The following is a 20,918-nucleotide window of genomic DNA, read 5'->3' as shown; positions in this document are numbered from 1 at the left end:
TTTCAGCATTCTGCTGGCTGGTGTGGCTCAGGGCATTGAAGCGCTGGCTTGTGAACCAAAGGGTCACCAGTTTGATTCCCAGTCAGGGCACATGCCTGGGCAGGGTGCAGGGAGTGTACGAGAAGCACCCACACATTGATGTTTCTCTCCTCCATCTCCCATCCTTCCCCTCTCTAAAAATAAATAAAATCTTAAAAAAAAAGAGAGAGAGAAATATCCCCACATTTACTTTCCAAATCACTTATCCTGCATTTGTCAATGCTTACTATCTACTTCAACACGATTTTAGGTTCTTGGAAGGCAGAAAACCTGCTATATTTCTATGTTGCTCTCACTGTCAAGTCTACTATATAAACAGTATGCATTTTTGAGGTGGCTCATTCACAGATGCTGAAAATTCAAGGGACTCACTACACTCATGTCTTGCATAAAACCTATAGGCAAATATACTGTGAGAAACCACATACCTTTGGTGACAGGTGCTGGTGCAGAGCTGGAGACAACTGGAGCTGGGGCAGCTACAGGCAGAACGGTAGGTGATTTGCTGGCAGAAAATGACTGAACCACTAGCAGGCACACACACAAAAAGAGAAAGAAAGGGAAGGATATGCAAAATATAGAAATTATTTTAATGAGGATGGCTCCATTTTAGGCTAATAGCACAAAAACAGTCACAGTAGCACAGAAATGGTAAGGTTCTTTTTAACAGTGATTTCTGACAAGGTGGACTGTTTACCATTAGTACTAGGGTAACCAAGTTATTTTCCATCAGCTGTGGAAATGGAAGCTTGTCACTGAACTAAGAAAATAAAAATCTAATTAACCTGAATTCTCATAAATGCTTAAAATATCCCCCCTCTATTCAACTTTACAAATGGGAAGCCATCAGAAGCCAGTGAGTCATGTGGGTTTTACTGTCAGTGCTATCATTGTTGCTCCCAAGTTCCAGGTGCCAGGGAACACTGTGATGGCCAAAGGGCAGGCTGTAGAAGTGGGGAGACATCAACAGCCAATAGAATATGGACTCCCTCCCAGGACAGACCTGGACACAACACCCCAATGACAGGCCCAGGGGGAAGGGCTTACCCTTATTCACAGGCATCAGTATAGTCTGCACACCTCCAGATGCATTTACACTGAGTGGCTTGAGCTGGCTGGGGATCGTCAGGACAGCCTGCTGGGGACTGGACTGACTGGAGTGAATCTTTAACAATCCTAAAGGAAGTTGGAAGACAGGGCCAAGTGGAAGGTCAGATGTGTCCTCAAAGTACCTGCCCTCTTTAGCATTTATATTTTCTCACAAGAGAACGTTCTTAGGACATTTACCTTTCCAATACACAAAGAGCTGGAAGCACGAGGCAATGAATGTGGGAGATTTCACAATGAAACAATGTGATGATTTATTTTTACTCCACAATCACAAGTACAGAAATTTTTGGGAAAAGCAGAAAAGAGAAAAAGTCACCCAAAGTTCTACTGTAGAGACAACCAGTATTGAACTGGTGTTTCTTTTCCATGTTTGTTTTCTTTCTTTTTTTAAAAAATATATTTTATTGATTACACTATTAGAGTTGTCTCTTTTTCTCCCCTTTACTCCTCTCTGCCCCGTACCCCCTCCCACCATCTATGCCAATTTGTTTTGTATACAGCTGTAATATATATAAACTTGGATATGAAATTCTGTATTTTGATTGGGATAACTGCCATTTTCCTACATAAAAATCTTCTTTGATTCCTTACTGCCTAGAGAATGTTTCCAAAGTTAGTTTCACAGCACTCAGAGGCCATTTTAATCTGGTCCCAATTTAGCTGCATCTCCTTCATGTCACCCCAATGTACTTAATATTCCCATCTCTCCACTCACTATACTTCATAATGTCCTATCTCTGTGCAGCCTGTTTTTCAGACATCAGATATTCTCAACTTATCATTTTAGAAAGGGTCATCCTCTCCCGCTTTCCTTTATTTTTTAATTTTTATTTCTTTAAAGATTTTGTTTTTTAGATAGAGGGAAAGGGAGGGAGAAAGACAGGGAGAGAAACACTGATTGGTCCTCTTGCATGCCCCTAACTGGGACCTGGTCTGCAACCCAGGAATGTGCCCTGACTGGGAATTGAACCTGCAACCTTGAGTTCAACTGGGAATTGAACTTAACTCACTGAGCGCCAGCCTGCGAAACCAAAAGTTTGCCAGTTCGATTCCCAGTCAGGGCACTTGCCTGGGTTGCAGACCTAGACCCCAGTAGGGATATGTGAGAGACAATCACACATTGATGTTTCTCTCCTCCTCCTTCTGCCCTGCCTTCTGCCACTCTGTCTAAAAATAAGTAAATAAATGTTCAAAAATAAAAATAAAGGTCATTTCCTTATTCCCTTTTCCTACTACAGAACTATTATTCTAGGCATTCAGAGTGACCGCAAAAAAAAAAAAAAAAAAGAAAAAAGAAAGGAAAGACAAGACAAAAGGCTTTATTGTCAGAGAGCACATAAGAAACAACACAGATCAGTGGCTAAAGGTACTTTAAGGCTCTGGAAAGCAGTTCCTTCAAGACATGGAATCACTGGACTTCCAGCCAAGACGGAGGCACAGGTAGACACACTGTGCCTCCTTGCACAACCAAGATAAGGACAACAATTTAGAAACAGAGTAACAACCAGAACTGACAGAAAATTGAACTGTATGGAAGTCAGACAACTAGGGAGTTAAGATAGACAGGTTCATCCAGATAGGTGGGAGGGGTGGAGCCAGGCAGCCAGGCGGAGAGGGGTCACAGGGCACAAAGGGTGTTGGGACTGGGTGCGTGAGAACGCAGCAGGCAGACCCTGGGCGCGCAAGAGGCGGCTGGCAAACCCTGGCTCAGGGGTGGCAACCGGCAGACCCAGCAAGGCGGCCATTGTGAAGTAAGGCACTGCCCGCAACCCAGGATCCCAGCGCTGGGAAATAGAGCCTCGAGGCACTGACTGAGGACACCTGTGGGGGTTGAGGAGCAGGGAAGACTCCCAGCCTCACAGGAGAGGTCATTAGAAAGACCCACGGGGTAAACAAGCTCACCAACACAGGAATCAGCACCAGAAAGGCCCAGTTTGATTTCGAGAAGCGGCGGAAGGGACTGAAATCGGCACAGAGCAGAGCAAGCACCACTGTTCCCTCTCAGACGCCGTCCCCACAAGTAACGTCACAACCCAGCGACTGGGCGGTCCCGCCCTGGTGAACACCTAAGGCTCCGCCCCTCATACGTAACAGGCGCAACCAGACCAAAAAAAAAAAAAAAAAAAAAGAGATGGCTCAAATGGAAGAACAAATGAAAGCCCCAGAACCCATTCTTTTAAGTGACCGAGATAGCCGACCTATTAGATGGCCAGTTTGAAACACTGGTGATCAGGATGCTCACAGAATTGGTTGATTTTGGTTGCAAATTAGATGAAAAAATGAAGGCTACAGTAAGTGAAATGAAGAAAAATACACAGGGAATCAATAGTGATGGAAAGAAAGCTGGGTCTCACAACAATGGAGTGGACCAGAAGGAAGAAAGAAACAACCACACAGAAAAGAATGAAGAAATAAGAATTCAAAAAAATGATGAGAGGCTTAGGAACCTCCAGGACATCTTTAAACGATCCAACATCCGAATTATAGGGGTACCAGAAGGAGAAGAGGAAGAGCAACAAATTGAAAACTTATTTGAACAAATTATAAAGGAGAACTTCCCCAATCTGGCAAAGGAAATAGACTTCCAAGAAATCCAGGAAGCTCAGAGAGTCCCAAAGAAGTTGGACCCAAGGAGGACCACACCAAGGCACATCATAATTACATTAGCCAAGGTAAAAATGAAGGAGAATCCTAGAAGCAGCAAGAGATAAGGAGACAGTCACCTACAAAGGAGTTCCCATCAGACTGTCAGCTGATTTCTCAAAAGAGACCTTGTAGACAAGAAGGGGCTGGAACAAAGCATTCCAAGTCATGAAAGGCAAGGACCTACATCCAAGATTGCTCTATCCAGCAAAGCTTTCATTTACAATGGAAAGGCAGAAAAAGTGCTTCTCAGATAAGGTTAAGTTAAAGGAGTTCATAATCACCAGCCCTTATTTTATGAAATGTGAAAGGGACTTATCTAAGGAAAAGATAAAAAACATACATAGTAAAATGACAGCAAACTCACAATTATTAACCACACCTAAAACAAAAACTAAGCAAACAACTAGAACAGGAACAGAACCACAGAAACGGAGATCACATGGAGGGTTAGCAACAGGGGAGTGGGAGGAGGAGAGAGGGGTAAAAAGTACAGAGAATAAGTAGCATAGATGGTAGGTAGAAAATAGACAGGGGGAGGGCAAGAATAGTATGGGAAATGTAGAAGTTATGACACATGGACATGAACTAGAGGGGGAAATGTGGGTGGGGGAGGGTGTTTAGGTCAGAGGGAGATGGAGGGGGTAATGATTATGCTGTGATACATAATCAATAAAATATTAAAAAAAGAAATAGAATCATCTTAAATACTTTTAGAACAAAGCCTTAAATAAACAAGAAAAATTTTTTTGCAGTAGATTAGTGTTGAATCAGTTGTTATATTTACTGAGATGTGTCCCCAGAGAGTAATACAATGACTTGATGTTTCATATTTTTATAATTCCTTTTTATTAAAATATTACATGCTTATCAGTTGAGCAGTAAAAAGGGCTAGAAGGTTTATTACTAAAAATAGCCACCCTCCGCTCCTAGCCTCATCTAGTTTCTCAGTAGCATCCACTTTTACCCCTTTTGGTCCTTTTATTTTGAAAAAGAATGTGTACCCTGTAGGCCTTGATTCATTATGATTTAACATTTTGATTTTACATACCACTAGGATAGATAATTCTAAGGCATGTACACCCTTTCTTTCCCATTACTCCAATATATGTGGCTCTCTATTGATCTAATGGAATACCACAGTACTATGATTCCATTTTCTGGGCTTAATAGTTTCCTTCTTTTCATTTGCTTAGTTCTCTTTTCACATCTTATTAAGTCTTCCCATATCCTTCAAGAACGCTATAAGCTGCCCTCAATACAATTCTCTACCTAGTCAAATCTCCTAAGTAACTGACAGTGCCCGCCTTTGTAAGAGGTACCCTTCCTGCAGCTCTCTGATCTCCAGTTTGGACTGGTGCTTTCCAGGCCTGCAGCAAAGCTCTCCTCCTGGGGACATCCTCCGCTACTACCCTCGGAGCCCCCTCTGCCTTCCCTCTAGGTTGGTCTACCAGCCCTCACTCTGGTAAACATGGATTTTAGTAACGTCTTGAGATAGGGCACTCTGGAAACAGATGTGCAACTTGGCCTGTCAGAAAATATGTCTGTCTTCACACTGAGTAATGACCTGGGGGACTACAGAATTCTAAACCAAAAGTAATTTTCCCCTAGAATTTTGAAAAGCTGTATTCTAGTTCCCAACATTGCCACTGCAAAGCCCAACGATAATGTAATTCTGAACTTGATATCTCTGGCGGCTTTTAAGATCTTCTTTTTGTCCCTGGTGGTGTGATTTCATGAATAAATTGTGCCTCCGTGAGAACCATCTTTCACTCATTGTGCTGGACACTGTGACATCTGAACCTGGAAGTTCATGCCCTTCAATTCTGGGATAAATTGTTTCATTTCTTGCATCATTTCCTTCCCACTATTTTCTGTTTTCTTTCTGGAACTCCTTTTAGTCTGGTGTTGCCGGGACTCCCTGACACATCACCGGATTTTCTTTCTTAGGGTCTACTTCTTGGTCCGCTCCCTGCTTCCACTTTGTGCCCCAAAGTTTAGTCTAAAGACTGCAGCCAGTGATCCTGTTGAAAGGTAAGGTAGACCATGTTACTTTTCCGCTTAAAACCCTCCCGTGGCTTCCCTGGGAGTAAAGTCAGTTCTCTGACTGGCCCACAGGGCCCAGAGTGCTCTGGCCCCCTCACTCTGATTTCGCCTCCTAGCGCGCTCCGTCGCTTGCTCCCTCCGCTCCAGTCACCATGGTGATGGCCTTGTTCAAACTGGTTTATAACACACACAAACTTGAATTAAGAAACTGTCTGCTGGAAGTACTTCAACTCTTTTATAAAAATATTCAGAAAGTTTCATTGCAACATCTTTCGAAAGTAGAACTTAAAGCAGGGAGACTTCATTTACTGCATGTTAAAACATTAGAAGAGGAGGGCATTCATTTCTTATGACAGTAATTCCCTTTGTTTCCTCTCTAGTCTGGACACAGTGCCGTGAGAAAAGCACTCCCTATACTAGGCAGAGCTCGGTCCATTTTAACCTGGGGGCGGAAGGCAGTCACAGAAAAACAGACTGGCCTTAATCTTTTGGTCCCTAACGGCCCCAGAACAAAGGAGACGGAGGGGCTTCATTCTGAGTCCTGTATGAAATGTAGTGATGATAGCCACAATGAGGACACCTGCCTCAATCTTTACTCAGAGGTACTAAGTTGTATGTTCATTTATGTATATTTGTATGGAGATATATAGCTCAGTGATGTTCACTTTTGTCTGTTTAGCAGTGTCACTTGGTACATTGTTACCATTCTACAATAAGACATTAATCTGACTCTTAATTATAGAAATTAAGAGTGTTCAGAAACTTTTATGACAATTTGACATTGTTGTGACATTTTTATTATATATATATATATTTTAAAGACTTTATTTATATATTATTTTTTTATAAAGAGGGGAAGGAGAGAGGGAGAGAAACATCATTGTGTGGTTGCCTCTTGTGCAACCCCCCACTGGAGACCAGCAACCCAGGCATGTGCCCTGGACTGGGAATCGAACCAGGGACCCTCTGGTCTGCAGGCCTACGCTCAGTCCACTGAGCCATACCAGCCAGGGCAATTTTTTTTTTTTTAGATTTTATTTATTTATTTTTAGGGAGGAAAGGGAGGGGGGAGGGGGAGAGAGAGAGAGAGAGAGAGAGAGAGAGAGAGAGAGAGAGAGAGAGGGAGGGGAAGAGAAACATCAATGTGCGGTTGCTGGGGGTTATGGCCTGCAACCCAGGAATGTACCCTGGCTGGGAATCGAACCTGGGACACTGGTTCCCAGCCCGCGCTCAATCCACTGAGCTACGCCAGCCAGGGCTTGGCAATTTTTATTATATTTTATAAAAGTATCTGTCTGGCCCTGACTGGTGTGGCTCAGTGGGTTGGGCGTCATCCCACGAAGCAGAAGGTCACCCATTCAATTTCTGGTCAGAGCACATGACTGGGCTGTGGGTCAGGCCCCTGGCTGGGGGCAAGCAAAAGGCAACTGATCATTGTTTCTCTCGCACACTGATGTCTCTCTCTAAAAATAAAGTCTTTTTAAAAATGTATCTGTCTGTATTGAATTATAGAAAAACAAAAGTAATCGCTCAAATCTGAGAAGCAATGCTGTGTATTATATCAGCCCCTGGTATCTAGGATAGCACAAAGTGATCAAATACATTAATTTTTCTTTGGCAAAATACAGACATTCCTACTAAATAGTATAAACAGCCTATTAATGGAGGCCAGATTTCACTTTAAAGTCGTTATAGGGAAAAAAACCTTTGGTTTTCACAGCTTTTTGGATTTTAGGATTGCAGATAAAAGAATGTGGACCAACAACAATGATGACACCGAAAATGATAATAGTAGGAATTATTTATAGACTGGCTACTACAGGTCAGACATACATTAATATATGCTTACTAACTCATTCAATCCTCTCAACTTTATAATCCTCTCAACTTTATGAGGTAGATATTATTATCAGGCAACTAAAGCAAGTTATTTTGTTTTTTTTTTTAAAGATTTTATTTATTTATTTATTTATTTATTTATTTATTTATAGAGAGAGGAGAAGAGAGGGAGGAAGAGAGGAAGAGAAACATTAATGTGTGGTTGCCTCTTGCACACCCCCACTGGGGACCTGGCCCACAACCCAGGCATGTGCCCTGACTGGGAATTGAACTGGTGACCCTTTGGTTCACAGCCCCCGCTCAATCCACTGAGCTATACCAGCCAAGGCTTACTTTGTTTTTTAAAAGCTTTTATTTATTGTATTTTTAGAGAGGGGAAGGAGGGGGAGAAAGAGAGGGAGAGAAACATCAATGTGTGGTTGCCTCTTGCACACCCCCTACTGGGGACCTGGCCCATAACCCAGGCATGTGCCCTGACTGGGAATAGAACCAGCAACCCTCTGGTTCACAGGCTGGCACTCAGTCCCCTGAGCCACATCAGCCAGGGCTAAAGCAAGTTATTCTAATTAAGGCAATCTGGATTTGGGCTCTATAATGTTATCCAATGAAATAAAAGACACACTTTTCTGGGGTCCCTTAATGTCAAAAACATGCCATTCATCTTGTCAAACCTCAAGCATGTCACCCTAATACTGCCCAATACAACTAATGTTAAGAATCATGACTTGGAGTCACCTAGGCTAATTGATATTTTACATGCTTTGTGAAAGCAGAGAGACATATATTTTATAATAAATTCCATTTAAAACTGATTTTAGAAAAGATACTGGTACTTTAAGGAGAGCAAACCCTCAGCTTTCCACAAAATTAATTATGAAAGCAGCTAAAATACCCAATAGAGCTCCAAGTGGCTACGGTTTTATTGTATCACTTAAAAATTACTATTAAAAAAAAATAAACCTTATTACCCAATCTATAAAACCATCTCAGACTTAGAAATTTATACATAGATTTTTAAATAAGAATTTATCTAAAAAGCAGCTACTTGGAAAATGTTGCTAAGTTATTTTTAATAACTTATTATAAAAATATTGTTCAAGACCTTCCAAATATTCTAGCACAAGGAAGGGAGATGGAAATATCTTTACAATACAACTGACCTGATACTGTAGCCTTTCCGGAGATGGGGTTTGGTGTGGACACGAGGGACGTGGCACCGATGACAGAGGGAGCAGCAGCCTTGCAGGTCCCCATGGTGGCCTGGCTCACACACACCGGCTGCTGCGCAGAAGTTTTCATTATGGAACCTATAGTTGATGATGAGCTGGGAGCTGTTCCTTCGGACTGCACATGCACAGGGACAGAAACAACAGACGTTGACAAGAAAGCAGTGTAACTTGCAGGGAACAGGGACTGCCTGTAGCATACATAATAAATATTATCTACTAGCTATTACTACCTGCCTATTAAATGTCATGCTATTTAAAACGATTGCTTCTTTAGTGTGGTGGATCCTATGCTTTTAGATTTCATGGGCCAGAAAATTTTTAAATGAGGCAGTAGCATTGGGTTACCTCCCTTTAAAAAAGGATACTTTGACACCAGAAAAAGTGGGAGGATATACTCTCAGCATATAAACTAGAGTAAAATGAGCTTTACTAAAAACTTCCTATAATGCTTTAAAGTTTGCCACATCCATTCCACAAACATCTACTACATGGCCCGGAGATAAAAGCCCTCAAGAAAGAGACGGACGAAGGCTACTAGGCAGAGGTGCAGGGCACCGCCACACATTGCATGAGAGGAAAGTGGCTGCTTCCAGCAAGGCCCAGGGAGGGCGAGAGCTGGAAAGAGCTTCAGGTACGAGTGTGTTGTAGCATCTATCAGTGCTTCACTCCTTCCCTTTCCCAGCTAATACTCAATTTTATGGCTACACCACATTGTTTATCCAAATCAGTAATGAAAAGACAATAAATAACCCAACTAAACAATGGACAAAGGATCTGAATAAATATTTCTCCAAAACTACACATCAAAAAAAAATGAGTAAAAAAAAAAAAAGAAAGAAAGAAAGGAAGGAAGGAAGAAAGGGTGGGTGGGCTGGGAGTAAAGGACAGAAAACTGTACTTGAACAATGATTAAAATTTAAAAAATAAATAAATAAAATAAAATAAAGAAAATAGAAAAGATACTCTGTCTTCATTAGCTATAGGAAAAGGCAAATTAAAACCACAATGAACTGACAGGTCATATCCACTAGAATGGCTACAGTTTTAAAAAATGGACAAGAACGAGTATCAGTAAGGATATGGAAAAACTGGAATCTTCATACATTGCTGGTAAGAATCTAAATTGGTGCAGCAGTTTAAGAAAACAGCCTGGCAGTTCCTCAAAATGGTGAACATAGTTACTGGATGACCTAGCAGTCCTTGTACTAGGTATGCAGCCAAGAGAAATGAAACATATGATGACACAAAAACACGGTCAAGAGTGTTCACGGCAGCATTACTCATTGTAGTTAAAAGGTGCAAACAACCCAAATGTCCATCGACCACTACGGGATACAGATCATGTTTTCCCAGAATGATTAAAAAAAAAAAATCCTAGAATTAGATGGTGATGGTTGCACAACCTTGAGAATGTAATATAAGTCACTAAACTGTACACTTTAAAATGGTGAATTTTAGGGTATGGAAATTACATTTTCATTTTAAAAGAGAACTATATGGTCTACTGGTGTGCCTGCTGAATACCTTCCTTATGTTTTTACTACTTTTGTGTTTCATGATGATTTTTTACTGTCAAGCTAATTCTCACCGGCTGTGCAGGACCATTTGCTGAGAGGGCCACAGCTGGAGAAGTGGCAGCTGTGATAACCCCTCCTGCGACTCTCAGCATTGTGGTTCCCGGCTTTGAGAGTTGCGAGGTGGCTGGCACAGACTTCAGTGTGCCATCAGATATTTTCATTAGAGATGCCTGTCCTCCAGGGGCTGCCTGCAGAAACAAAATAGGTTGAAGTAATAATGTTGCCTTGGGTAGCAGGCACAATTTATTCCTTACTAATACATGCCCCCAGAATTACAGCATATCTAAGAAGCTCTTGCTAATCAAAACTATATCGAGTATTTGTGTACCTTTCCAAAAAATTCTCAAATTTATGACCCTTTACCTTTAACCCTAATGTAGAATGAGTATATAAATGTAATTGCAAGCCACTATTTGGCAGCAGTGTCTTCAAAATACCAGACCATTAGTTACCAAAATAACTGTCCAAAGTACTTTTTTAAAAAAAGATTTTATTTATTTGTTTTTAAAGAAAGGGGAAGGGAAGAAGAGAGGGAAAGAAACATCAATGTGTGGTTGCCTCTTACACACCCCCTACTGGGGACCTGGCTCACAACTCAGGCAAGTACCCTGACTGGGACTTGAACCGGCAACCCTTTGCTTCACAGTCTGACATTCAATCCACTGAGCCCCACCAGCCAGGGCAAAGTGCTTTTAAATATAATCTTTAAAGATAAAAACTGAACCAAGGGGGCCAGATTTAAATGAGTAAATTTATGGTAATCTAGGCTAGCACAGGATTAGAATTTCATACTGGAGAATCATTCCACAGATTATACTTTGAATAGTTTAAAGTAAGGTTCAGCAAACTTTTCATGTAAATGGCATGATTAAGCATGTCAGGCCATACAATCTCTGCCACAACTCCTCAATTTAGGTGCTGTAGCATTAAATGAGAGTGGCTGTGTGGAAATAAAATGTTATTTAAGATTTTTATTTATTTATTTTTAGACCGAGGGTAGGGAGAGCGAGAAACACCAATGCATGAGAGACACACTGACTGGCTGTCTCTCACACATCCCCAACTGGGGACCTGGCCTGCAACCCAGGCATGGAAATCTTTTGGTTCGCAGGTTGGCACTCAATCCACTGAGCCACATCAGGCCGGGAATAAAATGTAATTTATAAAAATAGGAAGGTTTGGGTGTAGTTTGCTGACCCCTGGTCTAAATGATTGCTTTGTGCCAAAAATTCATGTGCCCCACATGCATTATCATTTATTTGTCTCTGAGGGCATACTCTGTGCCAGGAATGGCAGAAAGCACTTTTACATAGCTTATGTCATTTAATCTTTTCACAAACTTTATAGGGTAGATTTTAACCCTATTTTAAAGATGTAAGGATTAAGCTTGGTGACTTTACTAGGGTCACAGAGCTAGTAACTGAAGAATCCAGGAGTAGCAGCCATGGCATAATTTGCATTGGAGTCTTAGGCAAATTAAAACCACAATTAGATATCATTTCATACTCCCCAAAATGAGTAACAATGATCTTTCATGGCGGTGAGGATGAGGAACAAGTGGAACTCTGCCATATTACTTATGAAGGTATGAAATGATATAACCACTTGCAAAACTATGTCAGTTCCTTGCAAAATTTCTTCTACTTAGCCTATGACCTAGGTATTCTACTATACAAAATGATCTATACAAGAATGCTCATTAACAGTATCACCCATAAGTCCAAAACTGGAAATAATCCAAATGTCCACCAATAGGAAAATAAAGTCATGCAACAAACTACTACTCAGGAATAAAAAATAAACAACTGATACACATAAGGCTAAATCTCAAAAACGTTATATTGATCAAGAGAAGCTAGACATAACACAGTACATACTATATAATTTTACTGATATGAAATTCAAGGACAGACAGAAGCTAATCTATGATGACTGAAAGAGAAAAATGATGATAGAAAAAACTGGAAAGGTAACACTCTCTCTCTCTTTTGACTGGGATAGTGGCTTCATGAGAAAATACATTTGTTAAAACTAACTGAGCAGTACATTTATGATGTGTGCATTAATCTATGTAAATTACACCTTAATAAAAGGCAACAGTAATTGTCTCAGCTGTGGCAGAACAGACAGAAAGTCACTGCACTGGCTGCAGCGTAACAGGTAAGAATAAATCAGCTAAGGCTTTAAAGATCTGCCTAAAAATATCGGGGCCTCATATGTGTTTGAAATAGTTAAGAGCATCTGACCAAAGGGAACCAAATGCTGGTAATTTGAAGAGATCAGTAAAACTGATAAACTAGGTGGACTGATCAAGAAAAAAAAAAGGGCGCTGGCTGGAGTGGCTCAGTGGATTGAGTGCCAGTCAGTGAGCCAAGAGGTGGTCTATTCAATTCCCCATCAGGGCACGTGCCTGGGTTGTGGGCCAGGTCCCCAGCTGGGAGCATGAGAGAGGCGACCAATCAATGTTTCTCTCACATATCGATGTTTCTCTGCCTCTCTTTCTCTCTTCCTTCCTCTCTCTCTAAAAATAAATAATTAAAATCTTAAAAAACAGGAACATCACTAAAGATTCTACAGAGATTAAAAAGATAATGAGGGAAAATTATGAACATTTTTATGCCAATAAATTTGAAAGATGAAATGGAAAATTTCCTTTAAAGATATAAACTAAAAACCTACCAAGAAAAAATAAACTGAATAGTCCTATATCTATTAACTACATTGAAATTAGAGTTAAAAATGTCCCACTTAGGAAAACTCCAGGCCATTACAGCTTCACTCCTGTAAACTAAACAGGTAAGGAAGAAATAATAGCAGTTCTATACAAATCTTCCCAAACAACCGAAGAGGGAAGTTTCCAACTGATTTTACAAGGCTGGCATTACCTTGATACCAGAACTACAAGGAAAACTACAGGCCAGTATCCCTTGCAAGAGTTCTAATTAATTTCTCAATTTAAACTCGGTATGTTACAAAAAAGGATAATATATCACAACCAAATGGGGTTTATCCCAGGAATGCAGGGTTGGTTTAACATTTGAGAAGTTACTATAACTCAAAGTATTACCAAACCAAAATGAAAAACAGTATGATCATCTAAGTAGAAAAATTATTTGACAAACATGCAGTATCTATTCTATGCTTTGAGAACTACTGGTTTCTATAGTCACAGGAAATGCACTGTTGGCCCTGCCTGGTGTGGCTGAGTTGGCTGAGGGTCATCCTGTAAAGCAAAAGGCCGCCAGCTCAATTCCCAGTCAGGGCACATGCCTGGGTTGTGGGTTTGGTCTCCAGTTGGGACCCGTTCAGGGGCAACCATTCAATGTTTCTCTCCCTTCCCCTCTCTCTAAAAATAAATACAATCTTAAAATGACTATGGTATTCCTCACCCAGTTAAAATTCCCTATCATTATTATTTAGCCTATACTAAAACAATGCTGTAGAAACACGTATCAAACTCCATATAGCATTTACTTATTATGTGGCTGAAATCACCTACTACGCTACTCAGAATCTCCTATATGAAGTCTCTCCAGAGAAATCTGAGAATGAAATGTCAAGAAATTTCTTCTTCTTCTCTCTAATAGTATGAACTTTATAACTAAGCATACTTCTTGTTTTGCTTTGGCAAATTTATTAACTATATAGAACATTACTGTTTGCATATCTAAATAATACTCTGGCTTTTATCTTCTCATTCTACTTGTTTTCCCAAATCTCAAGAATTTATTCTTATTTTCTATACTATTTTATTGTTCACTTTCTTTTTTTAAAAGATTTTATGTATTTATTTTAGACAAAGGGGAAGGGAGGGAGAACGAGAGGGTGAGGACCATCATCAATATGTGGTTGCCTCTTGTACCCCCTACTGTAACCCAGGCATGCGCCCCAACTGGGAATCAAACCAGTGACCCCTTGGTTCACAGGTCAGTGCTCAATCCACTGAGCCATACCAGCCATGGCTATTGTTCATTTTCTTATGTAACCTTAATTTCTTTTTGTAAAGAAGAAGTTGTAACTATGTGAATGCCACAATCACCATATATTTATGTGTCTGTGCATGTGTGCTTACCTGGGTAAACAAAGTGGTTTTCTGTCCAGAGATGACTTTTAATGTTTGTTGACCTTGTGCAGAAGATGTGCTGACTCCCAGTGTTCCTTGGACCACTGACCCAGTGGTCAGCTGTTTTCCAGATGTCTGGGGTGATGGCTGGCCAACTAAAAATGTACCCTAAGTTAGAAAAATAAAGACCTAATCAGTAATTGGTTGAATTCAAATAACTTGCTCTGATCCTTTAAATCACAAGGTCCCATGTTACAAGCTACAACTCAGAAGAACCGAAAAGAATGGGGTTTCGTGTCAGTACCAACAGTTACCAAACTCCATTTCTCAAACTTTGCAAAGTAGTTATGAAGCAGGCATTAGAAACTCGAGTCTTGCAAAGCTAGATTTAATCATTCAGACTGATTACTATTCATCCTTCTCAATTAAAAATGTCTGGAAGCAAAAATTCATTACTTCCCTTAGAGGAAAGACAAGACTTTAGTGACAAAAGTGACAAAGCAAGGAGGGTGGAAACCTTTTCCTAATCTTGCATCTGACCTAACTTCAAATACTACCACCTCATAGTATCTCTTTGGTTTCTCCCTTCTAAGAGAAAATATTCAACTGTACATTTTTTACAAGTCTGTTTTTATTTATTTATTTGTAGAGAGAGGGGAAGGGAGAGAGAAAGAAAGGGAGAGAAACATTAATGTGTGGTTGCCTCTCATGTGTGCCCCACCGGGGACTTAGCCTGCAACCCAGGCATGTGCTCTGACTGGGAATTGAACTGGCAACCCTTTGGTTTGCAGGCCGGCATTCAATCCATTGAGCCATACCAGCCAGGGCTCAACTGTACATTAATACTGTTTATTACCTCAGCATAGGTAATAAACAGTATTAATGATCTGGGCAGCAAAGCATAGTGAAAAATCTTTCTCTGAGTAAGAAGGACCTCCGTTTAAATCCAAAGGTAACCACTGGCTTAGCAGACAGGCCTTCAATAAGTTACTTAAGTTTTTCTGAATCTCTACTTCCTCTTCTCTCAAAATAAAACAAACCCAAAATAATACAGATTTATAACATGGCTAAAATGTCAGTACTTGACTCCTGATCCCAGATCTGTAATGGTAAATCCACTACAATTAAAGGCAGTTAATAAATAACAATGAAAAGATACCAGTCACAAGGACCAGACCTGAGGTGTTTGCTTGAGGATGTAAGACGTGTACGTCAAGTGCTGAGCTATCCCTCCAGGCCCGGCGGGGCTTTGGGTCCCTCCTGCTGCCCCTCCTCCTGCGCTGCTGCCACCTCCACTGCCACCACCTGCTCCTCCTGCACCAGCACCACCTCCACTGGCAGCTGAGCCAGACTGTAGGTCTGCAAATACAATGAATGGCAGTAACATCGTAAAAAGTATCACAAAGCTTAACGGAGACACAGGTGAGCCCACAGAGATCTCCTTTACAGCCCAGTTCCTTCCCTTTCCTATTTTTCTCCTTTCTCTGACAACAGTGAGGACTTCCTAGAGTTGAAGAGTGACGTCTATTTACCTTCAACTGAATGACAGTTGACTAGTTCAGCTTTGAGGACAATGAAGAACTTACCTTTGACGACTGTTTTGACTTAGCTGTGGAAGATCGAGAAAAGTCTGATGCTGACACTTTCTAACCCAATGTTGGTTTTAGTCAACATTTCAGTGTGGTTATAGACGTGCTTCCAAACTTTTTGGTGTCTGATTCAATTTAGTGCAACTGCTGGAATTTAGTGTAATTTTACAGTATTCTCCCTTTTCTGTCTCCCGTCACCGCTGGGAAAAATTGAGACTTCCCTTGTATTTATGACGACTCCAGTGTCCCATTATTTTTTATTCTTCAAATTCCACTTTAGAGCCCTCTGGACCCTTTTTACTTTCCTTTTGGTGACATACATCAACTAAAATATAAACAGCTCTCTGATGAATTTTGGAATACTTACACTGTCCTTTTCTTACACATTTAAGTTTTCGATATATCATTGTTTAAGTATGAGGTAAAAATACCAGGGTGAGAAAGTGGAAATCACCCATTAGAGGCAATAAACAAAAGGGCGATTAGCTTACACACTGCGTTTTGGCACAAGTGGCTAATTTCTAATGAACTTGACCACTGTACCAATTATATTTCTGATTCAAAAGGCAATTAATTCCTTTTCAACACTACCTAAATTATTTTTCTCTGTACGTCAAAGCAAAAGTTTATATATCTAGATAATCGCTTAATTTAATTGGGGCTTTAAGACATGTATTTAGGCTGAGCCCATATTTCTCTTTCCATCTCCAAACCTAGCAAACTTAAGAACGTCTAAACAATGGCAGGCAGGGACACTTGATTCCAGTCCTATTCTTATGTCCTTCAACATAAAAACAGGTTCCAGCTTCTGGAAGGAGACAGAACTTCTTCCCAGGTATCAGCAGTTTCAGTTCCCGGTGGAGGAAAGATCCCCTCCTCTTTCACAGTTCACTCGGACAGATGGCTCCCAGGACCGCCTCAACAGCCACATCGCCTCAGCGCAGCTCCTTCCTGATCGTGAACTTTCAGTAGGTAAGCCCAAAATAACAGCACTACACCTCTAAGACTATGGCTATTTAAAGCCAACTCTAGTTCAATTATGCATATGTTTTAAGTGCATTCGGGCTAATACTACCATTATGCCATCATTCAGAGTTGTGGAAATGCTTCCAGGAACAGGTGAGAACTGCCCCTCAGTTGAATGAGATGAACACACCCAGAGACCCAAGAACCAGATGACTTAATGATGAACTAACTCGCATTATTGGTGGCTCGCAGGATGGCTCCTTGAGGGATCAGCAACAGTTTTCCTTTTCCTGAAGGATTCTTGCTGTTTGTTGTGAGGTAGAGTTTTGTGCCAGGTGGCAAATTTGCCAAGTTGGCCAAATTAGTGGCTGGTAGCTGCAATGTTGCCATCACTAAAATGGTAAAAAGGAAAGAAAAAAAAAAGAGGAAAGACACTAAGATAAGATGGAAGTGAAGGCAATGTTATCTCTAAAATTAAAAGAGAGTAATAATTATTTAAAAATACTAACATCTCAGCTGGCTCTGCCCAAAACAAAAACACACACGAACAGACGGCGAACTCCAAAGTTCATTTCTCAGATGCAGAATGCTTTAAAGCTGGATATTCTTAAATACCTTGTTAATTAAAAACTCATTTATATACTAGAGTCTGCTATAAAGTAATTCATATTTGTATTTCAACACAGTGACTAATTTGTATTTCGACACGGTCCTGTTTTGCCCAGAACAATTCCAGTTTCCACCTCTGTCTCAGTTATTAATAGAGGCTCATGTTATTCTCAAAGTGCTGTGAGTTAGACAATCAGTAAAATAATCACCCTACCTGTGGATGAACACACAATGTTCTCCCTTTGTCTAACACCCCTTTAGTCCATTTCTAGTAAGGGATGAGTCCACTGATTAGAAACAAAACTCCTAGCCTCTCTCACTGTAAGAACTACAAAATGCTACAGTCAACAACTGGCACAAATGCTATGAAACTGTAATTCATCTTTTCACAGTCTAACCTATGTCAAAGAACTTTCACTTACCCCTGAGAATTTACTTCCTGATGCACATGGCTATAGAACCTGTAAACGTGAGTCTTAAAGACTTACATATCAAATTCTCTAGTTTCTTTGGATTCGAATCCCCATGAAACAAAGCCTACAGAACAGGATGAGTCACCACAAGAGAATGGACCCTCACGGACTTCTCCAGCCTGCTAAAGTGGTCCTCCTCATCACCACCAAAACTTTGGGAAGTGAGAACCCTGGAAGTTATCCCCAAATATCACGGACTGATTAAAACTGAGCGCCATCTCTCTCCATTATCAGAACTAACCCCTCTTACACCACGGTATGCTTCTGCCACTGCGAGCAGCACAGACCTCTGTGGTCAGCCACCCTACCCGAGGTCCCCTCTCTATACTGCTCACGGCCCTGAGCTGAACCAGTCCCATTCCTCCCTCCCTCCCTAACTCTTCCCCATGCCCCCCAGGAATTCCTGCTGTGGTCCTTACACCCTCTGGAACCTCAACCTCCTTGAACATTATTTTTTGTGATAATTAAACCTGTTAATTCTCTGAAGATGTCACTTCTCCAGCAGCTCCCTTAGCTAGGGGCTGTTCTGTCTGTTTATTATATTACCTTAATATCTGAGAGCCAGGACTAGGAAAGCTGCCTTTTTGCTCTCCAGTTTGGCTTTTAGACCACTATCAACCCTTGCTCTAGAAAAAACAAAACAAAAAACAAAACAAAAAACAAACAACCCAGATCCTCTGAGGTTTATGCTTGGCTGTACCATCTATTCCCTCTCTTTTTTGCTCATATTTACTGAGCTCCCAGTCACTTCTCCTCATTTGCAGAAGACTGACTCCTGACTCAAAGCCTCTCTGTGCTAAAGACTGTCGTTCTCGGTGACAGCACTGTAGACGACATTTAATTCTCTGGATTCTCAGCTGCTTGATCCTCTAAACTGCAAACATCGCTTCTTCCAGCACATCTCCAGCACTCGTGTTCTGTGTCACAAACGAGCCTTGTCATCACCGGCAGTTCCCCGCCTCTGAAGCCTGTGTTTGGTACACCCCTACCTTCCACCCTTCCATCTCCCTACAATGGCTCTTTAGCTTCATTAAGACCTTCAAAGGTTAGTAGATATTTAACATCTTACATATATATATATTTCATGCCTTCACAGGAACAACACATCAAAGCCTAAAACACATTCGGGTGTTCACACTTTTGTGTGACAGAGAATGTATTAGTCAAGTAGCCCAAAATGCTGCAATGACTGCCACAAGGCTTAAGTCTGGAATACAACCCAAAGTGGAGGTGAGGGCAAATAAGAATTATTTTTCAAACCTGAATGCTGCATCATAAAAAATACCCTCCACCTTTGTTACTGCTGCGCATGCACACACACACACACACACACACACGCGCACCTTACACACACACCTTGCTAGGTTTTCCTAGACAGAATCAAATACCAAATGAAATCACCAGCAAAGAACATTGTGGCAGGTGCTGCTGAAAGGGCCCCAGTTAGTATTAGTTACCTGAACCCTGGGGTCCACTCTTCTGAGGGCCAGCAGCAGTGACCTGAGCCTTGGTCAAGGTTTGCACTGGCTGAGCGACAATGGTTCCTCCACCTCCACTCACAATTGCTTTGGCAACTCCTTGGGTCACAACTTGCTTTGGACCAACTGCTTTGGCGACGGAAGAGCTGGCCTTGGCTACAAGGATCTGGCTGCCACTGATGGCCACAGCCTGTTTCACTGTTGAAGGTAAAGCAGACCCAACTGGCACCCCAACGACCTGTTTAAAACAGAGGAAAGTCCAGCAGTGCATCTCCTCACAGTCCTTCCGAGAGCGCTGAGAACAGAACAGTTACTGTGTACTAGCAAACAGGGCAAAGTCCTAGAGTTAGTAATGGAGTCCAATCCAACGCAGGAAAGCAAATTATGATAAATGTGAACAGCAGCAATATTTCTTACAATTTGGACATTATTACAATTAGAGGTTATAGTTTTTCTCTTCACCCCAGCTATTTATCACTTATTTGAATTATAAAAATACATGTTTTAACAGAAAATACCTAAGTGTAAAGAAAAAATCCTACTCATTCAGAAAAAAAACTATTAATATTTTTAGTGAATTTACTTCCAATTCTTTTTTTAATTTTAATCATTGTTCAAGTACACTTTTCTCCCTTTTACTCCCAATCCAGCTCACCCCCCCAACCCTCCCCACTTCCCTCCCATTACCACCCTCACCTAGTTTTTGTCCCTGTGTCCTTTAAATTTGTTCCTTACTTCCAATTCTTTTCAATATTCATTTAAAAAGATTAGGATCACACACGATTTTCTCATTTTTAATTCTACATGTCACCAACATTTCCCAGTTACTATTTCTCCAGAACATTTTTAGATGACCAAATGATAATATATTAGAATATATATACCATGATGTATGTAAGTAAACATTTCATGACTTAGGTAATTAGGCAATTTTGAACTTCACATTATGAAAAACTGTGCAAGAAACATTCTCATTAGTAAACTCTAAACTCCACTATAAAAATTTGAGTATCAGCCCTGGTTCATGTGGCTCAGTGGATTGACTGCTGGCCCATCAACCAAAGGGTTGCCGGTTTGATTCCTAGTCAGGAAACATTCTTAGGTTGTGGGGCAGGTCCCCAGTGGGTGGGCACGCAAGAGGCAACCACACATTGATATTTCTCTCCCTCTCTTCTTCTCTCTCTAAAAATAAATGAATAAAATCTTTAAAAAATAAGTATCACCTCTTCTGTAATCCCTTCCAGGTTATCTCCATCT

General features: G+C 40.9%; 1 protein-coding gene across 5 annotated transcripts in view; it reads right to left on the bottom strand.

The window, feature by feature from the left end:
• The window catches only part of YEATS2 (YEATS domain containing 2), an 86,430-nt gene that overhangs the window by 11,082 nt on the left and 54,430 nt on the right, over positions 1–20,918 (bottom strand). For all 5 annotated transcript variants that reach the window (XM_036017753.1, XM_028504552.2, XM_028504553.2 and 2 more), the window contains 8 exons: positions 19,641–19,899; positions 17,332–17,493; positions 15,724–15,905; positions 14,556–14,714; positions 10,495–10,671; positions 8,838–9,021; positions 1,087–1,215; positions 468–566 (listed from right to left, as the gene is read on the bottom strand). In XM_036017753.1, coding sequence (XP_035873646.1) covers positions 468–566; positions 1,087–1,215; positions 8,838–9,021; positions 10,495–10,671; positions 14,556–14,714; positions 15,724–15,905; positions 17,332–17,493; positions 19,641–19,899 — 1,351 coding nt within the window. The remainder of the gene's footprint in view (positions 1–467; positions 567–1,086; positions 1,216–8,837; positions 9,022–10,494; positions 10,672–14,555; positions 14,715–15,723; positions 15,906–17,331; positions 17,494–19,640; positions 19,900–20,918) is intronic.

The sequence above is a fragment of the Phyllostomus discolor genome, chromosome 2, assembly GCF_004126475.2.
Source record: "Phyllostomus discolor isolate MPI-MPIP mPhyDis1 chromosome 2, mPhyDis1.pri.v3, whole genome shotgun sequence".
NCBI classification, from domain to species: domain Eukaryota; kingdom Metazoa; phylum Chordata; class Mammalia; order Chiroptera; family Phyllostomidae; genus Phyllostomus; species Phyllostomus discolor.
Note: the sequence above shows the minus strand (reverse complement) of the source record. Positions and strands in the feature narration are given on the sequence as shown.